Source organism: Psittacula echo (assembly GCF_963264785.1).
Source record: "Psittacula echo genome assembly, chromosome: 5".
NCBI lineage: Eukaryota > Metazoa > Chordata > Aves > Psittaciformes > Psittacidae > Psittacula > Psittacula echo.
The window spans coordinates 67,256,253-67,273,108 of record NC_137739.1 but is presented as its reverse complement, the minus strand read 5'-3'; the positions used below and the strand labels follow the sequence as shown (position 1 = coordinate 67,273,108).

The 16,856-nt window shown below is 46.9% G+C and overlaps 3 protein-coding genes across 4 annotated transcripts in view; 1 reads left to right on the top strand and 2 right to left on the bottom strand.

Moving 5' to 3' along the window:
• Nucleotides 1-1,045: 1,045 nt before the first annotated feature.
• Nucleotides 1,046-2,780, bottom strand: LOC308221948 (uncharacterized protein). 2 transcript variants are annotated; one of them, XM_080619397.1, is made up of 3 exons: nucleotides 2,529-2,780; nucleotides 1,918-2,420; nucleotides 1,046-1,835 (listed from the first exon to the last, which is right to left on the bottom strand). In XM_080619397.1, exons 2-3 carry the CDS (start codon nucleotides 1,973-1,975, stop codon nucleotides 1,375-1,377), a joined length of 519 nt encoding a protein of 172 aa, XP_080475523.1. In that variant the 5' UTR covers nucleotides 1,976-2,420; nucleotides 2,529-2,780; the 3' UTR covers nucleotides 1,046-1,374. The 2 variants fall into 2 exon arrangements, with proteins under 2 accessions (XP_080475523.1, XP_080475522.1); XM_080619396.1 differs by having other exon boundaries at nucleotides 1,918-2,780.
• Nucleotides 2,781-8,937: 6,157 nt separating this feature from the next.
• On the bottom strand, nucleotides 8,938-16,588 carry EIF5 (eukaryotic translation initiation factor 5). The gene is made up of 12 exons (XM_080619395.1): nucleotides 16,439-16,588; nucleotides 16,083-16,275; nucleotides 13,700-13,979; nucleotides 13,343-13,424; nucleotides 12,937-13,109; nucleotides 12,540-12,651; nucleotides 11,721-11,860; nucleotides 11,086-11,244; nucleotides 10,721-10,882; nucleotides 10,295-10,459; nucleotides 9,895-10,029; nucleotides 8,938-9,337 (listed from the first exon to the last, which is right to left on the bottom strand). The coding sequence occupies exons 3-12, from the start codon at nucleotides 13,769-13,771 to the stop codon at nucleotides 9,245-9,247; spliced, it is 1,293 nt and encodes a 430-aa protein (XP_080475521.1). The 5' UTR covers nucleotides 13,772-13,979; nucleotides 16,083-16,275; nucleotides 16,439-16,588; the 3' UTR covers nucleotides 8,938-9,244.
• The window catches only part of LOC308221240 (exocyst complex component 3-like protein), a gene marked incomplete at its 5' end in the record, with an annotated part of 58,723 nt that continues 57,407 nt past the window's right edge, over nucleotides 15,541-16,856 (top strand). Inside the window, 3 exons of the mRNA XM_080618226.1 lie at nucleotides 15,541-15,644; nucleotides 16,101-16,281; nucleotides 16,477-16,720. Of these exons, the coding sequence (XP_080474352.1) occupies nucleotides 15,541-15,644; nucleotides 16,101-16,281; nucleotides 16,477-16,720 (529 nt within the window). The remainder of the gene's footprint in view (nucleotides 15,645-16,100; nucleotides 16,282-16,476; nucleotides 16,721-16,856) is intronic.

The following is a 16,856-nucleotide window of genomic DNA, read 5'->3' as shown; positions in this document are numbered from 1 at the left end:
CAGATGCCAGCCTCCATCAACCCATCCCACCACCCCTGTGCCACCCCTGTGCTGCCCAAGCAAAGGCAAGATGCTCAGCCTGCCTGTCAAGGAGTAGCTTCAGGCAGGATCATGTAAGGAACTCTCTTCTCCTGCACAGCTGATGCTTTTCCTATTTTGCTTTTGCTCTGTGTGACATGATTGCAGAAAAATAACATCACAAGACAGCATGAAAAAAATCCAAGATGCACAGATTCATCCTAACTGCTGGGCAGGAGCTCCCCGCAGCTGTGGGTATCCCTCATGTTAACACAGCTCTTCGGAGGTGTTTAATTATAGCATCCCAGGTACTAGGAATGCAGATGGAGGAGGGACCATGGGACAGCAGGGTGCTGCATGGTGAGTCATTGGTGAGTCCCAGCACCACCACCACGTCCTTGTGCTGGAGGAGGAAAGTTGAAGCCTCGAGATGACCAGCAGGACAGGGCAGGTGCCCCTCAGGGCAAAGCAGCTCCTGGCTGCGTGTGCAGCTTCCTCGCACGTGGCATTTGGGCAAGCACAGCTGGTGAAGTGGCTCATTCACAAGATGCGTTACCTGGAAACAGTCAGGAGCTGCTCAGAGGATGCAGCTCCTGCCTCTGCAGCATTCACTCTGCCACGTGTGGAGACGTGGTAGTTGTTCCTACTGCCAAGGGTGAGCAGGCTATGTATGGCCTCCAATGTCAAGGGCATCCTTTTGCCCTCAGAGCATGTGAACTGAGGTTACATGGATGGTGGGTTTGAAAGCATCCTGTGTAATACAAGCTGGAGGGTATCAGAACACAAGTCCTCCCTGGGTATAACGTGGATGCACTATATACTTTCTGGAAGAAAACACTTCCTGATTTATACTGTGTGTGAAGGAGAGGCCGCTGTAGCTTCCCCTGTCTCTCTCAAACACTTTCTTGGCAGTGGTTTCGGGAGTGGGTTATTTCCACCACCCTCACCTCCATCCACACCCTGCCCCATCACACAGCTCCCCACTGTTTCCCTCCAAAGGGGCATCTTCTCCACTGCAATGCCTCGACCATCCTAGAGTGGAGAGTGATAAGCTGACCACTGTGCCACCTCCCTGTCCCAAGGCTCCCTGTGTCTCCTGGTGCTCTGTGGCAGGTGTGACCCCACTTCCCACAGGGGCTGCCAGCAGAGCCGGGTGTGCAGCTGGGGCCCCAAACACCACTTCCATCCAACACAGAGCAGTTTGCACTTATTCCCCGAAACGGTGCAGAAGGAGCAGTGAGCCTTGTGGGTGCTGGGAGATTTGAGAGCAATCACAGCAGACCCATAGCCAGAAAGTATTCAGGAGTGTGAAAACTGGAGAGACAGGATTTTTTTTTTTTTTTTTTGTATTTTATTTTATTTTATTTTCTTCTTTTCTTTTTTCTTTTCCCCTTCCTTTCGCTTCCCTTCCTTTCCCTGTTTCCCTGCTCCCGTTTCCCGGTTTCCCTCCCTCGGTCCGTTCCCGCCGCAGAACGCTTTGGGCCGGGCCGGGGGTCGGGAGGTGCCGCTGGCGCACGGGCTCCCCCTGGCGGCAGTTGCCGGGGGTCCGTGCGGGGAATCGAGCACCTCCTGGCCCCGTTCCGCAGGCAGCCCCGGGCAGGCTGGTGGGGCGGCTCGGGCCGCAGGCGGCACCCAGGCCGGGTCCGGGTCCGGGTCCCCTCCCATCGCCTGCCGGGCTGCGTCCCGCAGCGGGTCGTGTCGGAGGGGCCTCACGCGTGCGTGCATGCGCTGTGGGGGAATAGGGTCAGCCCTAGCTGGGATCCTCTGCTGGGTTCTGCTGTGCTGCAGCCTGGGAACACGCGGGGAGCGGGTCTCTGCTGCTGACAAGAAACAGAATTTAGGGAGGGAAAGTGGGCCATGGAAAACTCAGCACTGGTGGCCTCTCTGATAGCCAGGTACCTCTGCAGGCATGGACCTCTCCGTGAGTCAGCCCTCTGCCAGTCATAGCTATCTCCATTACAGACACCAAAATCCATCACCACTGACCAGCTCTGGACCAAGGCAGAGACTGCTGGCCACCAAAGCAGAGCAAGTCCCATGGAGCAGGAAAGGCAGAGTAGTCCAGGAGGAGCCATTCACCCCAGTAGCTGCTCACAGGTTACCAAGTGAAGCCCTGAACAGCAGCCAGCCTCTGTGAGCCAGGGCTGAGAATGGGTTCATGGGAAAGGGGGAGAGCAGAGGAAGGTGCCTGTCATTCCCCACCACCCTCCCGGCCTGCTATGTGCAGGGCAGGTTGAGTCATGAGTCAGCCGCTCCTTCCCCATCCCTCACACATGTGCAGGTTTTCCTGCAGAACAGGTTTTCTGGCATCAGCGATACCACTGCTGCTTTCTGTCTTCAGTTCCACCTCCTGGCGCCGGGAAAAAACTGGAACAAAGGCAGTGACAATGTCATGAAAGACTCTGTAAGGTAAAGAACCTGCAGTTAGTGGCTTGTGCTCGTGGAGCTCCCAGCTCCCTGGTGCACATCACCGAACACCCCCAGAGAAGGCTCTCACGACACACAGGTACCTGCTCTCCCACTTCTCTTCCCACCAGGAATTCTCAGCTCCCCTCGATGATTCAGATAAAACCACCCCCTTGCCTGGGACAAGCCTGTCGGTGTTACCAAGCAGGAAGGCCTCAGAGGTCTCGCATTCCTCCACCACCCATGTACTATGGTCACCTTCACCTCCCGGCTTCCCGCTCATTGACCTGGACCAGCCATACCCATGGTGCTAAGCTCGGCTTCCCTGGTGCCTCCCTCCCAGCCCGCCCTCCCCAAGGGACCTGTCCTGAGCAGACGAGCACCCCGACCTGGCCATGCAAAGCATGGAAAAGCATCTCCAGGTCCATATAAGTGAGGAGGTTCACCAGGACTGGTTACTGGGGAGAGGCTGGCTGCACAGCTCCAGAGGCTCCATGAGCACCTCTTGCTTCCTACGGCATTTGTTTTGCCAAAGTCAAGTGCGTTGCTCCTGTCTTTTGGCATCAGGATTGAGCAGGAGCTGGCTAGGAAGACCCACCACCTCCTATCCCCTTTATTTTAATCAACATGAGGAGCACACAGTAGTTCTGCCTACATGTTACTACTTCTTATGGTGGTTTTTTCAGCCCTGGAAGTCTTGATTTCAGCAAGTTGTGCTACTTGCTAAAAACTGGCTCCTCCATTTGGCTGCAAGGTGAAGGTGGTGTTCTTGGGTGACCTCCACTGGGTAGGATCCAGCCTGCTCCCCTTACAGAAAGGTTTCCCTTCTCTTTTTCTGTACTGCTCCACTGCAGCAGGGACTTTGCTGTTCTGGAGGTGGTGTGTTCCTGACAGCTGCCTGAGTGGATGCGGTTACCTCATTGATCCGGCCTTGTGGGACCTGGCTGATACCATTCATTTAAACTGGTTCTCTGGATTTTGTTAGAAGTCCACGATAGTCAATGACTTTTTCCTTAAAATTGCCCTTTCTGCCATGGAGAATGCTAACTCCTGGATTAAATGTCAGGTGATAAATAGGAATCTGAAAGAGATTTTTTAAAATCCTATGACTTTTCCCACACAGAGCAGTATTTTCCTGTCATCACAGCTGTGCTCTTGCATCCCGTTTCTCCGCTGAGCATCCTTTCCCACCAACCGTAACCACCCTGAGCCTCACAGCACATCCAGCTTGGGGCCATCAGCTCCTCTGGCTCACTATAAATAGAGATAGAGAGAGACTATGAGCACAGGTTGAAGGAACAATGGAGATGAAAGCCTTTAAATCCAGGTTTCCCAGCATCAGAGACCATGTGAAAACCCCTTAGTTTCTTTATTTAAACTGTTCTTTATTTAGTCTTTTCCTTTGTGAATTACTCTGTTCACAATTTGTATATCTATAATTTGTCCATAAGAGTATTATTTTTTTATTCTCACTGAAATAATTCATCAACTATTCCCTAACAACACAGGGATAGGATTCTCGTGGGGAAATATACTTTCTTAATGTTTCTTTTAAAGATGCCAGCTCTCTACTTTAGTTGCATAGATACAAAGTCAAACTCCATTGACGTCAGTGCTGTTAGCTGGGTTTTAATAACATCAAATAGATATAAAAATCAGTACCAAGCAAAAATTCAGAGAGAATAATACAACACCCACACGAACCTGATACTTCCCTTATGTCCATTGTCTGGCTGAAGTGCCTGTGTCCCTAGGCTCAGACCAGATTTGCATCATCTCTTCCCCACTTGAGAAAGAAAATACTGTGCGGGAAATGTGTCTGGCACCACGGTAATGAGGTAAGATTAGCAGTGGAAAAAGAGCACTTTCTAGCTCCAGCCTCAGAGAACGCCAGGGTCCTGGGAGCAGGAACGGGCTCAGGCACCTCTTCCTCCTCCTTGCAAGTGTGTGGCTGCCTGTGGTCAACGTTGGCTCCAATAAGGTGCAGCTGAGTAACCTTGGAGCTGAGTGATGTGGAAGAAGCAGTGTGAGAGAGCTGAGAGGAGCACAGCCTGGGGCCTCCCCACCCTGGCACTTGGGCTGGGGCCCTAGAAAACCTTGAGTACCCACATGGGCAAACCTGTGCCCAGCCACAGGCCTTGCTGCTCCCAGCCTTGCCTTACTGACCTGGTTTCACCCCAGACCTGCCCTATCATGATGGAATTACATGGCCATCACTGGAAGGCAATGGCATTCCATTCACAGAAACATAGCTTTTTGCTGGGATATATTACTAAAGAGCTTTAGCTGTTTAGTAAGCACCAACTCTGAAGCACATGCAAGTAGAAAAACTGAGATCCAGAAAACATAGTTTAACATTTATTGGATTTCCCTGACACCATAACAGGAGGAACTTGACAATAATCAGGTGATCCCCTGTTTTTTTTCAGTTGCTAAGCCAAGATATTGAAGACATTTTTCTTTTTCCTCTGAAAAACATTGAGGTTTTAAGCAGAATTTTACAGAATTGAAAGCAGCATCACCTGAGTGCTGGGGCTATATCCTTGATGGATTCAACTGGAACAGCTCTAAGGAAGCTGTGGAGATACCTTGGTGCTGGTCCTCACTAGGTAAGGAAGTGACATCCTGGGAAAGCTGGTCAGTGGCCCCAGAAGAGCTCCTCGCCAATTCTAGGTCTGGAGACAGACTGACACCTCTGTGAAGCAAGATGATTGTCTTCAAAATGAAAAATGGCTACAACTCTATAAGACTTAAGCTGAAATTTAAGTGTACAAAGAGAATTTCACAGGCTTTAAAGAACATTGTTTTCAAACTGCTTTTTATTCTTACTTCTGGGTTTTTTGTTCCACATCTTCACAGTTCAGTGGTGTTACTGAATGCCAAGGAGTTAATCTTCAGCAACAGCACTCCGAGGCTCTTTCAGATTAATTCCTTTGAGAAGAAAATAGCTGGTACAGTTTGGAAGACTAATTGGTGGGTCAACTAGTTCTGCCCCATCTCTCCCTGCCATTTCCATTTGCTGCTTTCACTGGAAGTCCAGAGCTGCTGAGATCTTTATTACTACCCTGTAGCAGCCCTCAACTGAAAGGACAGCTTTGTTCCAGATCACTACGTTAACTGCTCTTCAGTGATACCTCCTCTTTTCAAACATCAAGGTTCAGAACTCGCATAACTGGAATGCACCCATATACTAAGTATTATGTGAGTTATAAATCAGCTCTCCAGTCTGTGGTACGTCTGGCTAGTGACAAACCAACGGAGCTCCTTGACTTGGGTGGAGATTGAAATGTTTCAGCAAGCATCTCAATCCAAAAAGTAATGAATATCTTAGCAGGGAAGAATGAAAGCCTCATGGTAATGCCTCATGCAAGTGACCCCACAGAGCAAAATGCACCCTGTTTAAAAAGCTGACCTGAGAGTGTCACACCACAGTTACATGGGCTGAGGCAGCCACCAGCACATGTAGCAAGGGGAAATAAGAAGCATTCCACACATTACTATGCCTCCTGCAGCCCCTTCGAATCACTTCCCTTTATCTTTAGTCATTACCTCTCTACAAGCCTGAGCTGTACACCCTCAAGAGCAAAGAGCATCCTTTTATATATATAATACCCAGCTGAGTGAGATGCTGGGCTCTGATAGAAGTTTTTAGGCTCCCATTGATGAAAATGAACTCAGGCAATTCTACTTCTCATGTACACAATGACCACGAGGATTTCAAACTGTGGTTGAAGCTGGTAAACTCCTTTCATCCGCTTGTGATGCTGTCCTGAGCAAAGCTGTCAGTTGAGAAGCTCCCAGTTGTGCTGGACGAAGAGGAGCCCCTGATGAAGGCTGCTGAGCTGCAGTAAAGCACCCGATTGCAGGCTCCTGGAGGGCAATGAAGGTTTGTGAAGCTAAGGCTGATGGACCTGCACTAGACCTACCACCTCCCAAGTCACAGCATTCACAGAGGGCTTTAAACAGAGAGACTGTACAGTATGAAGCAAGGGGAATCACCCAACACTTACTGTTTCCAGGTGCCAGGGAGTCTCTTTGAAGCTTGGAACAGATTATATCTTAACACCAAGTCCCATTTTGAAGATGTACTTGCTACTTTCATCAGATAGAAGGAGCAATAAATTCAAAGACTCAGGAAACTCTAGTCAGACTTCTTCCTTCCCTAAAGAAACACTCATGAAATGAAGACTCATTTCTATTAGCTGCTGAAATCCTTAGTTAAGGATCTGAGTTAGAAACAGCAATATGTGTGAAGGTAGGGTCAGAAGCATGACACAGGGCCAGGAGTTACCGGTGGCCTCAGTGCTTATAGAGGTCTCCCCCATCTGAAGATGAGGGTACCACTTTATAGTACTTAATCTAATCTACCTGTGGGCTACTACTGACAAGAACATTTTCACTCCCTGCATGCTCCCACCACATTTACCCAGAATCTACCATCATACAACTTTGCTGGCATCATCAGTTCACTGAGCCTACAGATTTTTCTTCGGTGGACTTACTTCCTTGCTCCCTACTGACAGGAACAGGTCTGTCCTGCTCATCACTATGTCTTGGGGTAGAAAAAACCAAAGAGATTATTCCCCTCTGGTGGCACCCTGCAATTATTTATGATCAAGTCTGCTCTAAACTGAAACTAACTACATCCCAAATGGAACATCACTGTGTGTCATAGCTGGTAGCAGCCAACGCCATGCAACACATACTTCAGACAGAAACCGTTTCTAGGATGTGACCAGAAGCTATGAGTTGGATCTGCAAAGCTGCATCTGCAGACTTTCAGCATGAAGCAACTGCACCAGCTAAGAACCAGGCTCACAGGATCAGGAGAGGGTGCTGCCCATGCTGCAGAGAATGCTCCAGAGCCATTGGTTAAGGGGCCACAGCAACTGAGCACAGCTTCTCATTAACCCTTCTGCAAAGCCAACTCAACCACCTGCCCAGAGAACTTGCCCAAGGTACAAGCACCCACCTTCCACTGCAACAGACAACTATCGGGGAGGCATTATTTGGCAAGTCTTATCTCCCAGACCATTGGTGCCACTGGTGAATGATTTCACTTTCTGGGTATCACCAATGCCCAAACAGTTCATACAACCAGGCAGGACACCCAGGGCTGAAACTGTGCCTACTAGATGGTGTTTTTAACCCTTCCCTCTTGAGCTTCTGACACCATCCCTCAAGTTTTAGCCTTTTGCTTTAAGACAGCTCCCCAGGTTCCAATCTCCACATGAACTAAATGCTGCTCCGTTTTCTATGTCAGCAGCATTATCTGTAAAAGCCACACTGTACATCACTGGGTCTTTTCCAGAGAATCTCAACATTCCAGCCTGGCAGGCAGGTGCTTGTAATGGTATGCTCACAACAGCTACACAAGGAGGTGTGTGCCTATACAAAAGAGGTGCCTTCCTGGGAGGTCACAGGGATTATTAATCCATCTTCCTGGTTCTCAACAAGCACGAAAATAGACAATTACTTTTAAAATTGAAGGAGAAAAAAAATTTGCTCTTTCAAAGAAGTCAGCGGTAACTTTGTATTTAAAAAGATAATAAAAAAAATCATTGTTCTGTACTTCTGCAGTGAGCACCAATTAAAGGAAGAGTTTCAAATGCTTCATGGCTTCACCCCATCTAATGCTGTTTGCCACATCTACTAGTACCAAGCAACAATTTCACACCAGGGCCACCTGCAACATAACTGCATGTTCCCAGACCTATACCTTGCTGTACTCAAGTTCATCACTATTGTAACTAGTAAACACAATATTCTTCATCCAACTACGTCAAACAGCCTAGCTAGAAAAAGCAGTTCCCTGTAGACTGAAGCCTCAATCTCTTAAAATTCATAATGCCAAACCTCACATAAAAAACCTTAGTGTCACCTTTACCACCCATTTTTTTTCAGAACATAAGGGGGTCAAGGGCAAACACCCCCTCCCCAAACCCATATACTGACCCACACTCTTAAGCCAACCCCTGTTGCTCACAAACCATGTCACACCAGTTTCCCCATTTAGAGAGGCTAGGTTACTTTTTTTGTGTGGTTTCTGAAGGACTCTGGTACCTCATGCTGGCATTTATGATCTACAAGACTCACTTTCAGAGCCAGGCAGGTCAACTTCAGGGACTCTTATGCTCAAAGCACCAGATCATGCCTTGCCCACCCCAAATCAGGCTGTGACAGAAGCTGTCAAAAACCTCAGACAACAGCTTATGCTCCAAAAACCTGTGGAAATTCTTGGTAAGAAAAGCCTGCATAGACCAGAATCCAGAGAGCTGGCTTCTACTCTAAGGAACTGGCAGCTGTACTCTGTACATTACCCAACACCTGCTTCTTGCCCAGGTTTCAAATGTCAACATTAGCAACAGCCTCAAGCTAAGGCTATTTTTATTTTTGTCTCATTCAAGAGATTGTCTCAACATTTGTAATTCTCCCTCCCTCAAATTTTGCACATTTCACCAAGTTGTGCAAATACTTACTTGGAAGAGAAATAAGGGTGTTCAGAGTCACAAATGAAGACTGACCAAAACCAAATCCTTTATTTCCACAACGGTATAAATGTGCTCCAAGTATGTGTCCAACACAAGTTAGAAAAACAAAATAGAACATGCCAGTTGCAAACTAGATCAGTCCACTGACATGCTGACTCCTCGGTATTAGGCTTAGTTACACATGACCAGTCACAGTAAAAAGATACATTTTAGAGTACAAAGAGTAGCAGGATGTTTAGCCATTTCAGCTTGTGCACATACAAGTCACACTCCTGGCAAAAAATGCAGAGACGTTTGCATTACTATGCTGGAAGCTATACTGCATCACTTCAAATGGCATCAATATCAATATCATCATCTTTATTGTTTGCAGGCTTCACAGTTTCAACTTTAGGTACACTGGCAGTTGTAGAGTACACCACCTATGGAGAGAAGACACTTTTACTACAGCACCTATTGACATTAAGCAGTAATTTTAACATCAGGAGCTGCAATACCCACCCACATAACAACCATCCTGTTTAGTGCCACAAGCTGCTTAATGTGTTCTGAACTGCACAGCACCTTCCAGCACAAGCAGGAATAGTGCTTAGAAAACCCAAGTTCAAGCATGCTGAAACAACAACTAGTCTGCCTTTAGAGGGCAGAGACATACATGTGTATCTGTACGAAGCAGGATCTCATGTCCAGGAACAAGAGTTTAGTACTACTGGGAGAGAACAATTCTACATAGAAAAAGAAGTCCAGCCACAATCAGCTGAAGCACAGCTAAAAGCTGTTACCAAGGCCTAAACTATGAGGAAGACAGTCACTTGTTCTTCACCAGCCGTTCTAACACTGACAAAGCATTAGAAACAAGGTGTTCTTCCAGTTTAGCATGCAGTGATACACGAAGTAAGCCACTGAATAGCACACCAAGCCAAGTACAAGACAAAAAGAACGACCTTGAAGTAGTTTTCAGTAAGTGAAGCTTTCCTACCTCTATGTTTTCATCTTCATCCTCTTCTTCATTACCGGAAGACTCTTCTTCAGCTTCCTTTAGCCATTTAATAAATGGTTCTGCTTTGACACGGATTTCTTTGGCAAGCTCCTTTGCAACGTATTTCTTTGAGGCCTGAAAGAGAAAGGACAGACTTTGCTTGAAGACTGAAGGAATTTACATCAGATCATACCCATATACAGCAAGAGAGTAACTCAGAACTCTAACCTCACCCCACTGCGCTGAGCAGCCAGTTTTAAAAAGGTTTCTCCCAGACATCAGCTTACGTCAGATTAGCTGTTTGAAGACACCTGCACAAGCTATTATGTAAAGGAGAAACCAGACACAATATGCCAGTCAGATATTTAGCCGGTATAGTATGCAAGATACTACCTCTTACCTTTTCTGCCCAGCCAAGGATGACTTCTTCTTCCAGAAGATCTGCATCATACATTTCCTTCAAAATATGCGGTATTTTAGAAATAAGCTGAGACTGATGCATGGCTACCACACACTCAAAGCCATGGAGAAGGTATCTCTGAGCTTTCTTGTTGTTGTGGCAGAACTAGAATTGCAATAAAAATAAAGTAATATTAGTTTCTTCCCCCTCCTCTCCAGTCAGGGTTCTGGCTTCTGCACTTGTCTCAATGAGACAGCAAGATTTACAGCAGGTCCTGCTATCCCTCACAGCAGTTCTGATCAGCTTAAGGGGTGCTTTAAAAATCTTTGTCCCTAGAGTACCAAGCAATCCAGACTCGAGTCAAGCTGCTACTACCAAAAGCTTGACCCAACAGTTAACCTGGGTGCAAAAGGAGGGAGTGCTTACACGAAGGAAGTGACGCCTGTATTTCCTTATCTGTTCCCGAATCTTTTCGTCGAAAAGGACTTCAGTGAGAACCAGTGGGCCCATGGCTTTCACATCCAGTCTCTCTGCTTCTGCTACAATGTCTTTGTCAGAAGTATCAATGACACCTTCTTCCTTCTTTTTCTGTAAGACAGGAACACTTTAAATCTACTGAGGTAGCTTTAAATGCTCTGCATCAATACTTCATTGCACTGCTTCCTCCTTCACCAGTGGTGGAGCCAGTACTTTGGTAGAAGCTTATGCAGCTTGTTTGTAGTCTCCTTACTAACATCTTACGCAACTACAGCTCTGTGGCTATGCTAAGTAAACCACGAGAGAATATTCACCTTCACAAAATCAAACAGTATGTTGACTCTTTCCTCTATTGTTCTTTCCAGGTCTTCACTAAGTGTGAGGTTCTTCGCATGGTCACTGATTTCATCCATTCTACGCCTCTGGGCTTCCTCTGTTGTGTCTTCACCCCAGTCATCATCCTCCTCCTCCTCCTAAAATAATAAAAAAAAAAATAAATTAAACCAAGAGATTCATATAATGTTATGACAAGCTTCATAATAGCTGAGAAGCATTTTCAAACAAGTATTTACTTTCCCCTAAAGAAAGAGCTATACTACAGTTTGCAAATGGAAGCTAGGTGTGAGCTTGTAGCCGTTCGCAGGGTTACCTCAAGCAGTTTTACCATTATCTATATCTAGCACACTCATGACATACTCCTGTTCAAGGAGCCTGACTGCTAAAAGAATATGCAGCTTTCACTTGACAGGCAACACAAAGGTTGCTATTGAAAAGCTGATAAAGCTTCTAAAGAGGAGACACAAGGATACTTCTATTACAGAAGTGAAGTTCTGGATACATTAAGAACTTCTAGATGATTGCTGCTCCCTGGTAGTCAGCATTGCACCAGAACTTCTGTATCAGAGCAAGACACCACATACCTTATCTCCCTGCTCTTCCTTCTACTTACCACAACCTGTGGAGGCGTTATCTCCTCTGGTGGTGGGGGTGGAAGTGTCTCATTGCTGGACACAGAACCATTTTCTTTATCCTTGCCTTTTCTGTTCTTCTTCTCCTTTTCTTTCTTTCCTGTACCAGTGTCGCTGCTTTCTGCAAGTCAATTTTAATGTTTTATTCTACGAATCAGAGAAAGCAAACAAGTCCCTGCACTACTACACCTCTGCCAAATCCCCAAGTAAGTTTAGCAGCAAGTTGCATGTAGTACTCATCCCCACATACACTCAGGGCAGCTGTGCATCTGCTGGGAAATGCAGTTCCAGTGAGTCTTGTTTATCATCAGGACATGAAGTTGTACAAGTCTATATAACAGGTGACCTCACAAAGCAGAGACCCCTGGAATAGGTTAGACTTTTCTATTCTAGCAAGCTTAAATTGCAGCAGGCAACTAGATGCTTACTACAGAGTGTTGCTTGCACAGTTCAAGAACATTGCAGTTACCTTTCACTTTTACTTTCTACTTCACTCTGACATTAAGGCAAAACTGCAATGTGCTCCTGCTGACTAGCTCTCCTCCTCCTCAGTTCTGTATAGGTAAACCCAGCTTTTCACAAATACTCTTGCTTGGGAAGGCTACAGGCTCACAAGGGAAGAGACTGCTCATGCTGAAACTATGAGCATAGATACTTCATCCTAACCCAAACATACTCTAAGAGCATACTGGAGTTTTTAGATTTGAATTATACATAAGCAATTTGTTTTTCTGCTTCATTAGCAGCACTCACACTGAAGAGGCTCCCTTTACCCCCAACAAATAAGGATATACACTTACCAGGTGGGTTTTTGAGAATGAACGTGCAGAGTTTATGGTTTGTGTCAAGCATGCCTCGATAGCCACAGGCTTTGCAAGAGTTACCTATAGTTTGTTTCTTAGGATTGACATGCTGTAAAAAAAGAACATCCTCCAGTTAACATACCGCTTATATGACAATTACAAATTAAAGCCTAAATCTGATTTTGACACCGGAGATTTTAAACATGCTCTGTTGGAAGTGACACAAAGTATCTGAAATAGCCATTTAGCTGTGAAGTTTTGAACTGCTATAAATGTAAGACTTTGCAAAGGGGGCACAGATACTCAAGTCAGCTATGAACTTCTCACCACCTCCATAACCACCTAATGGAGCACTTCCACAGTGCTACCACTAATACAGACAGAGTGCACTCACCAGATCAGTTTCAGGATTCTCACACTCAGGACAGAGAACAAATTTTTTAATGAATCCATCCAACATGTCTTGCAGCTTATTCGCCTCATGAGATCCATTGACAATGTAACGGTCATTCTTAACATCAAACTGGGTCTGTGCTCCCAGCTCACAACCAAAAAATTTGGTAGGATCTGTAAAGAAAGTATAGTTAACCACCACTGCCTTTCTATCTTCACGTCCTCCCTGTGCTTTTTAAGCATCAAATAAATATTGTTTTTTTCTGCTCATTATTTAATCCTTAGACGATCACATTTATTTCTTAAGAGTTGTGGAAGAACAGTATCAATGCTTTAATAGCTACTTAGCACTACCACTTCAAACACGAAGAATGAGCAAATATGCTGTGTCACTCCAGACTACTTACACGTTGGAGGCCGATTAAGCGCCTTTGCAACGTCAACCATGTTGACTATAACAGTCTTTATTCCATTTCCTTTGCCCTCCACCTATAAGGGGGGAAAAAAATAAAAAATAAGGGTGTTTTAAGATTATGTGACTGCAACAGCCAAGCCCAGTATGTATGTCCCAATTCACTACATCGAAGTTCCGCTTTGAAGTGTGTCTTCTCAGCAGAGTTAATCTGTGGTTAGTCTGGACAGAAAGGAGCAAGCACCTTTCTTGCCCTCTGACTGGCTGAACATCCTCATTACCTCAGTCTGTTTCTCCTCTATCAAGCAAGAAAGTGTGAAACACTACCTACTTACCACTAACAGTAAGTTACCTTGGCAATCAGACGGGGCATTTTGTAGCGATAGAACTGATCTGAAACACTGCGGTTGACGTTGACAGACATTTTGCCTTATTAGTAGCTTTATCAATAAGATGAAGAGATCTTTGATTGCAGTTTTTTGGTATCTTCTGTCTGGAGAAGACGGGATGACATAAACGACTGCAAGAGTTCTCGGTCTCTGACATGAAAAAATTTTCGCCACTGAGGCTGTAAGGTTCTTGCTTGTATGCTATGTTTCCCCAATACAGGTACCAGTGGCTGCGCAACAGCTCTGCAAAGCGTTAATAAACAGAAAACAAATGAAGTTTTCCTTAACATGCACCCATTTAGTATTGGTACAGAGCTACATTTAGGGCGAAAACTAGAGATAAAAAGTACATTTATGCTATGGCTGTCTTCAATTTGTGGAACTGAAAACAACAGCCTTGAATTGTACTGCTAAGAACTTGTCCTCAACTACAACACAGCTTTCCACTCTCTTCTTTCTTACTACTCAAAATGCACTGAACAGGTAAAGACTATTTTCTGTACAATTAAATCCTGAAGGCATGACGCAATCAATAAGGAAGGGAAAAGCACTGCTTGGTTTATCATGGAGACAAACAGTTCTTGCACCAAAAAGGTCATATGACATGTTTCAGGCTACAAGGCAGAAGAAAAACATGCAAAATATCTGGAAAACTGTTTCAAATTCCACATAATAGCATGAACCTACCACATAAACCAAAGTCTGTCAGAATGTTAAGTAATATCAGCAAGATAAAGCAGCAGCAATCTGTAGCTCAACAGAGTTTTTACATGGCTTAAAATTTTTGGTTTCTGGAGTGGAAAAAGCACTGAAAATTAAATGATTCTCCCTCTCACTTATGGATTCTCCTAGCAGTTTCTGTTGAGTTGTGACTTAACAATACTCCTGATAAAGTCTGACTTAAGTTGCTTCACTGTAGAAAGCCTACCAATGCAGAGGTAAAGAGCAGTGCAGGAGCTTTTCCAGGGTTTTTTTTGTGTGTGTTTTTTGGGTTTTTTTTGTTTGTTTGTTTTTGTTTTTCTTAGGGGAAAGGATTGAGGATGAGGAAGGCAGAGGAGGATGAATCCTATTATTAAAGTTGCCTTAAGCAGTATTCACATATTAACAGGTGTCTCTATAATCAGATCCAATAGTACTTAAGCCACAACTGGTTGACTACACATGCAATCCTGACCCCAGCATGGCTATTCTGACACATCATCATGTTGTTATCATTAATGACAGAAGCGCTGACACACTAAAATAGCCTCCTCGGTATTTACACGTAAGAGCGCATCTATTGTTGCCACGTGATCCAAGTGCCGCTGGTAAGATTTACAGCTTTTTTACGCAAGAAGCGAAGAGATTTGTACGTGCCCGGTGTTCTGCATTAGCCCAGATGCACTTTTGCCCTTCCTCAGCAAAAACTACACTGCAAGCTTTCTTTCAGGCACGAGGTTTCCTTCCTCAAAATGTCTAAGAGCCACCATATAACCAGACCACGTGCTTGCATAAGCATGGAGGAAGCAGGTATCTCGGTGACTGAGCATGAGCTTTCAGAAAAAACATGCCTTTTCTCCTCCTTCCAGATTACAGCTTTTGTCTGCTGTCGACTAAAGCTCCCTCTCCTGGTCCCTACGACACCTCATCCCAAGCACCACCCCCCCATATGCTACGCACAGAGTAAAAAGCGGGAAAGCAGATAGATTCCTTGCTTCAAAGCACCGTTTCCCCGCCCCACTCTACCCTGTGATGAGTCATAAATGCAGCAATTAAGCACTGACTCAGCCTTGGAAGAGCTGGGGTAAGTCACCCCCAGCCACGCATGCGCTCTTCAGTGCGAGAGATGGACGCTCCGCGGCTGGCCCCCCAGTCCCCGGGGCTAACCCTCGGAGGCCCAGCACCCCCTCCTTCCTCCGCGCCGCGAGTGTAACTGCGCCACAGGCCCCCCCTCCCCCCGCGCGCCCCCTCCCCGCCCGCCCACAGCTCGGGGAGGCGCGGCCCGGCCTCCGCCATCTTGTCTCATCGCATGGCGCTGGGGGAAGGGCGGGGGAGGGGGACGAGAGGCAAGAAAAAGTAATTAAAAAATTTAGGAAAAAAATAACGTAAAAGCCTAGCCAACGCTGAAAATGAAGCTCTGGGGCTTTTAGATTTCATGCTTCATCCTCCCTGGTTTCTCTTCCTCTCCTAACAAGGTCCCGAACCATTCGTTACACACAGCCTCTTCCACTAGCCACCATTTAACCAACAACCCGACACTCCAGCCTAGCCTAAGTCACTCGCCCGCACCCCCACCTTACCAGTATCCCAAACCCTCTTCATAACCCAAGCTGCCTTACTCCGCCCAAGTAGAGCGCCAACACTCACCGTTTTCGTCCAATAAAGACATAAACCCAACGCTGCTCGCCCCGGGCTGCGACGAAGCCGAATGTACAAGGAGAACAAGGCCGTAGGGGCGCTTATATGCAGACGGAGAGGGAGGCGGAGGCGGACGCCGCAGCCTCCGGGTCCCGGCGTCCTGAGGCGGGCGGTATCAGCAGGGACAGCAGTGCCGGGCAATCTGCAGGCAAGACACAATCAGGGGCATCATTAGTGGCGACACCTGTGAGGAGAGGGAGAAGGAGGAGGGGGGATAAGGGGAAAGGGAGAGGCTGCGGCCGGCGCGCAGCTCAGGCGGAAGGGGGCGGTTGATGGGACCCGGGCAATGGCTGCCCCGTACTCACCTCTAGAATGTTCTCGCTCTGACTGAACAACGCCAAAGCTGGGATCAATCAGCCAGCGGCGCGCCCCGCCCCCCGGCCCCGCCATTGGCTCACCGCTCCCCTTGGGACGAAACTATTGGCTGAGGCCTCACCGTTCCCCCCACCTACTGGCGGCGACCGCTATCAATCAGGACGACCGTGGCTTCGCCTCCCTCCTCCTTTGCCCTCCCCCCCGGCAGTGCCCCAAAGGACATCGCGTCTACATCGGCCGAGTCTCGCGAGAGAGCGTGGGGCGGGGGGGAGGTGGGGGCTGAGTCGGTGCTATCGGGTCCGGGGTTGGGGGGTGTTGGGCTTCACCTGTCCTCCCTCTCCTTTCGTCCGGCCGTCCTGTGGGGCGTGTGGAGGGACCCCGCTGCGGCCAGCGCCACTTTGCCCCTGC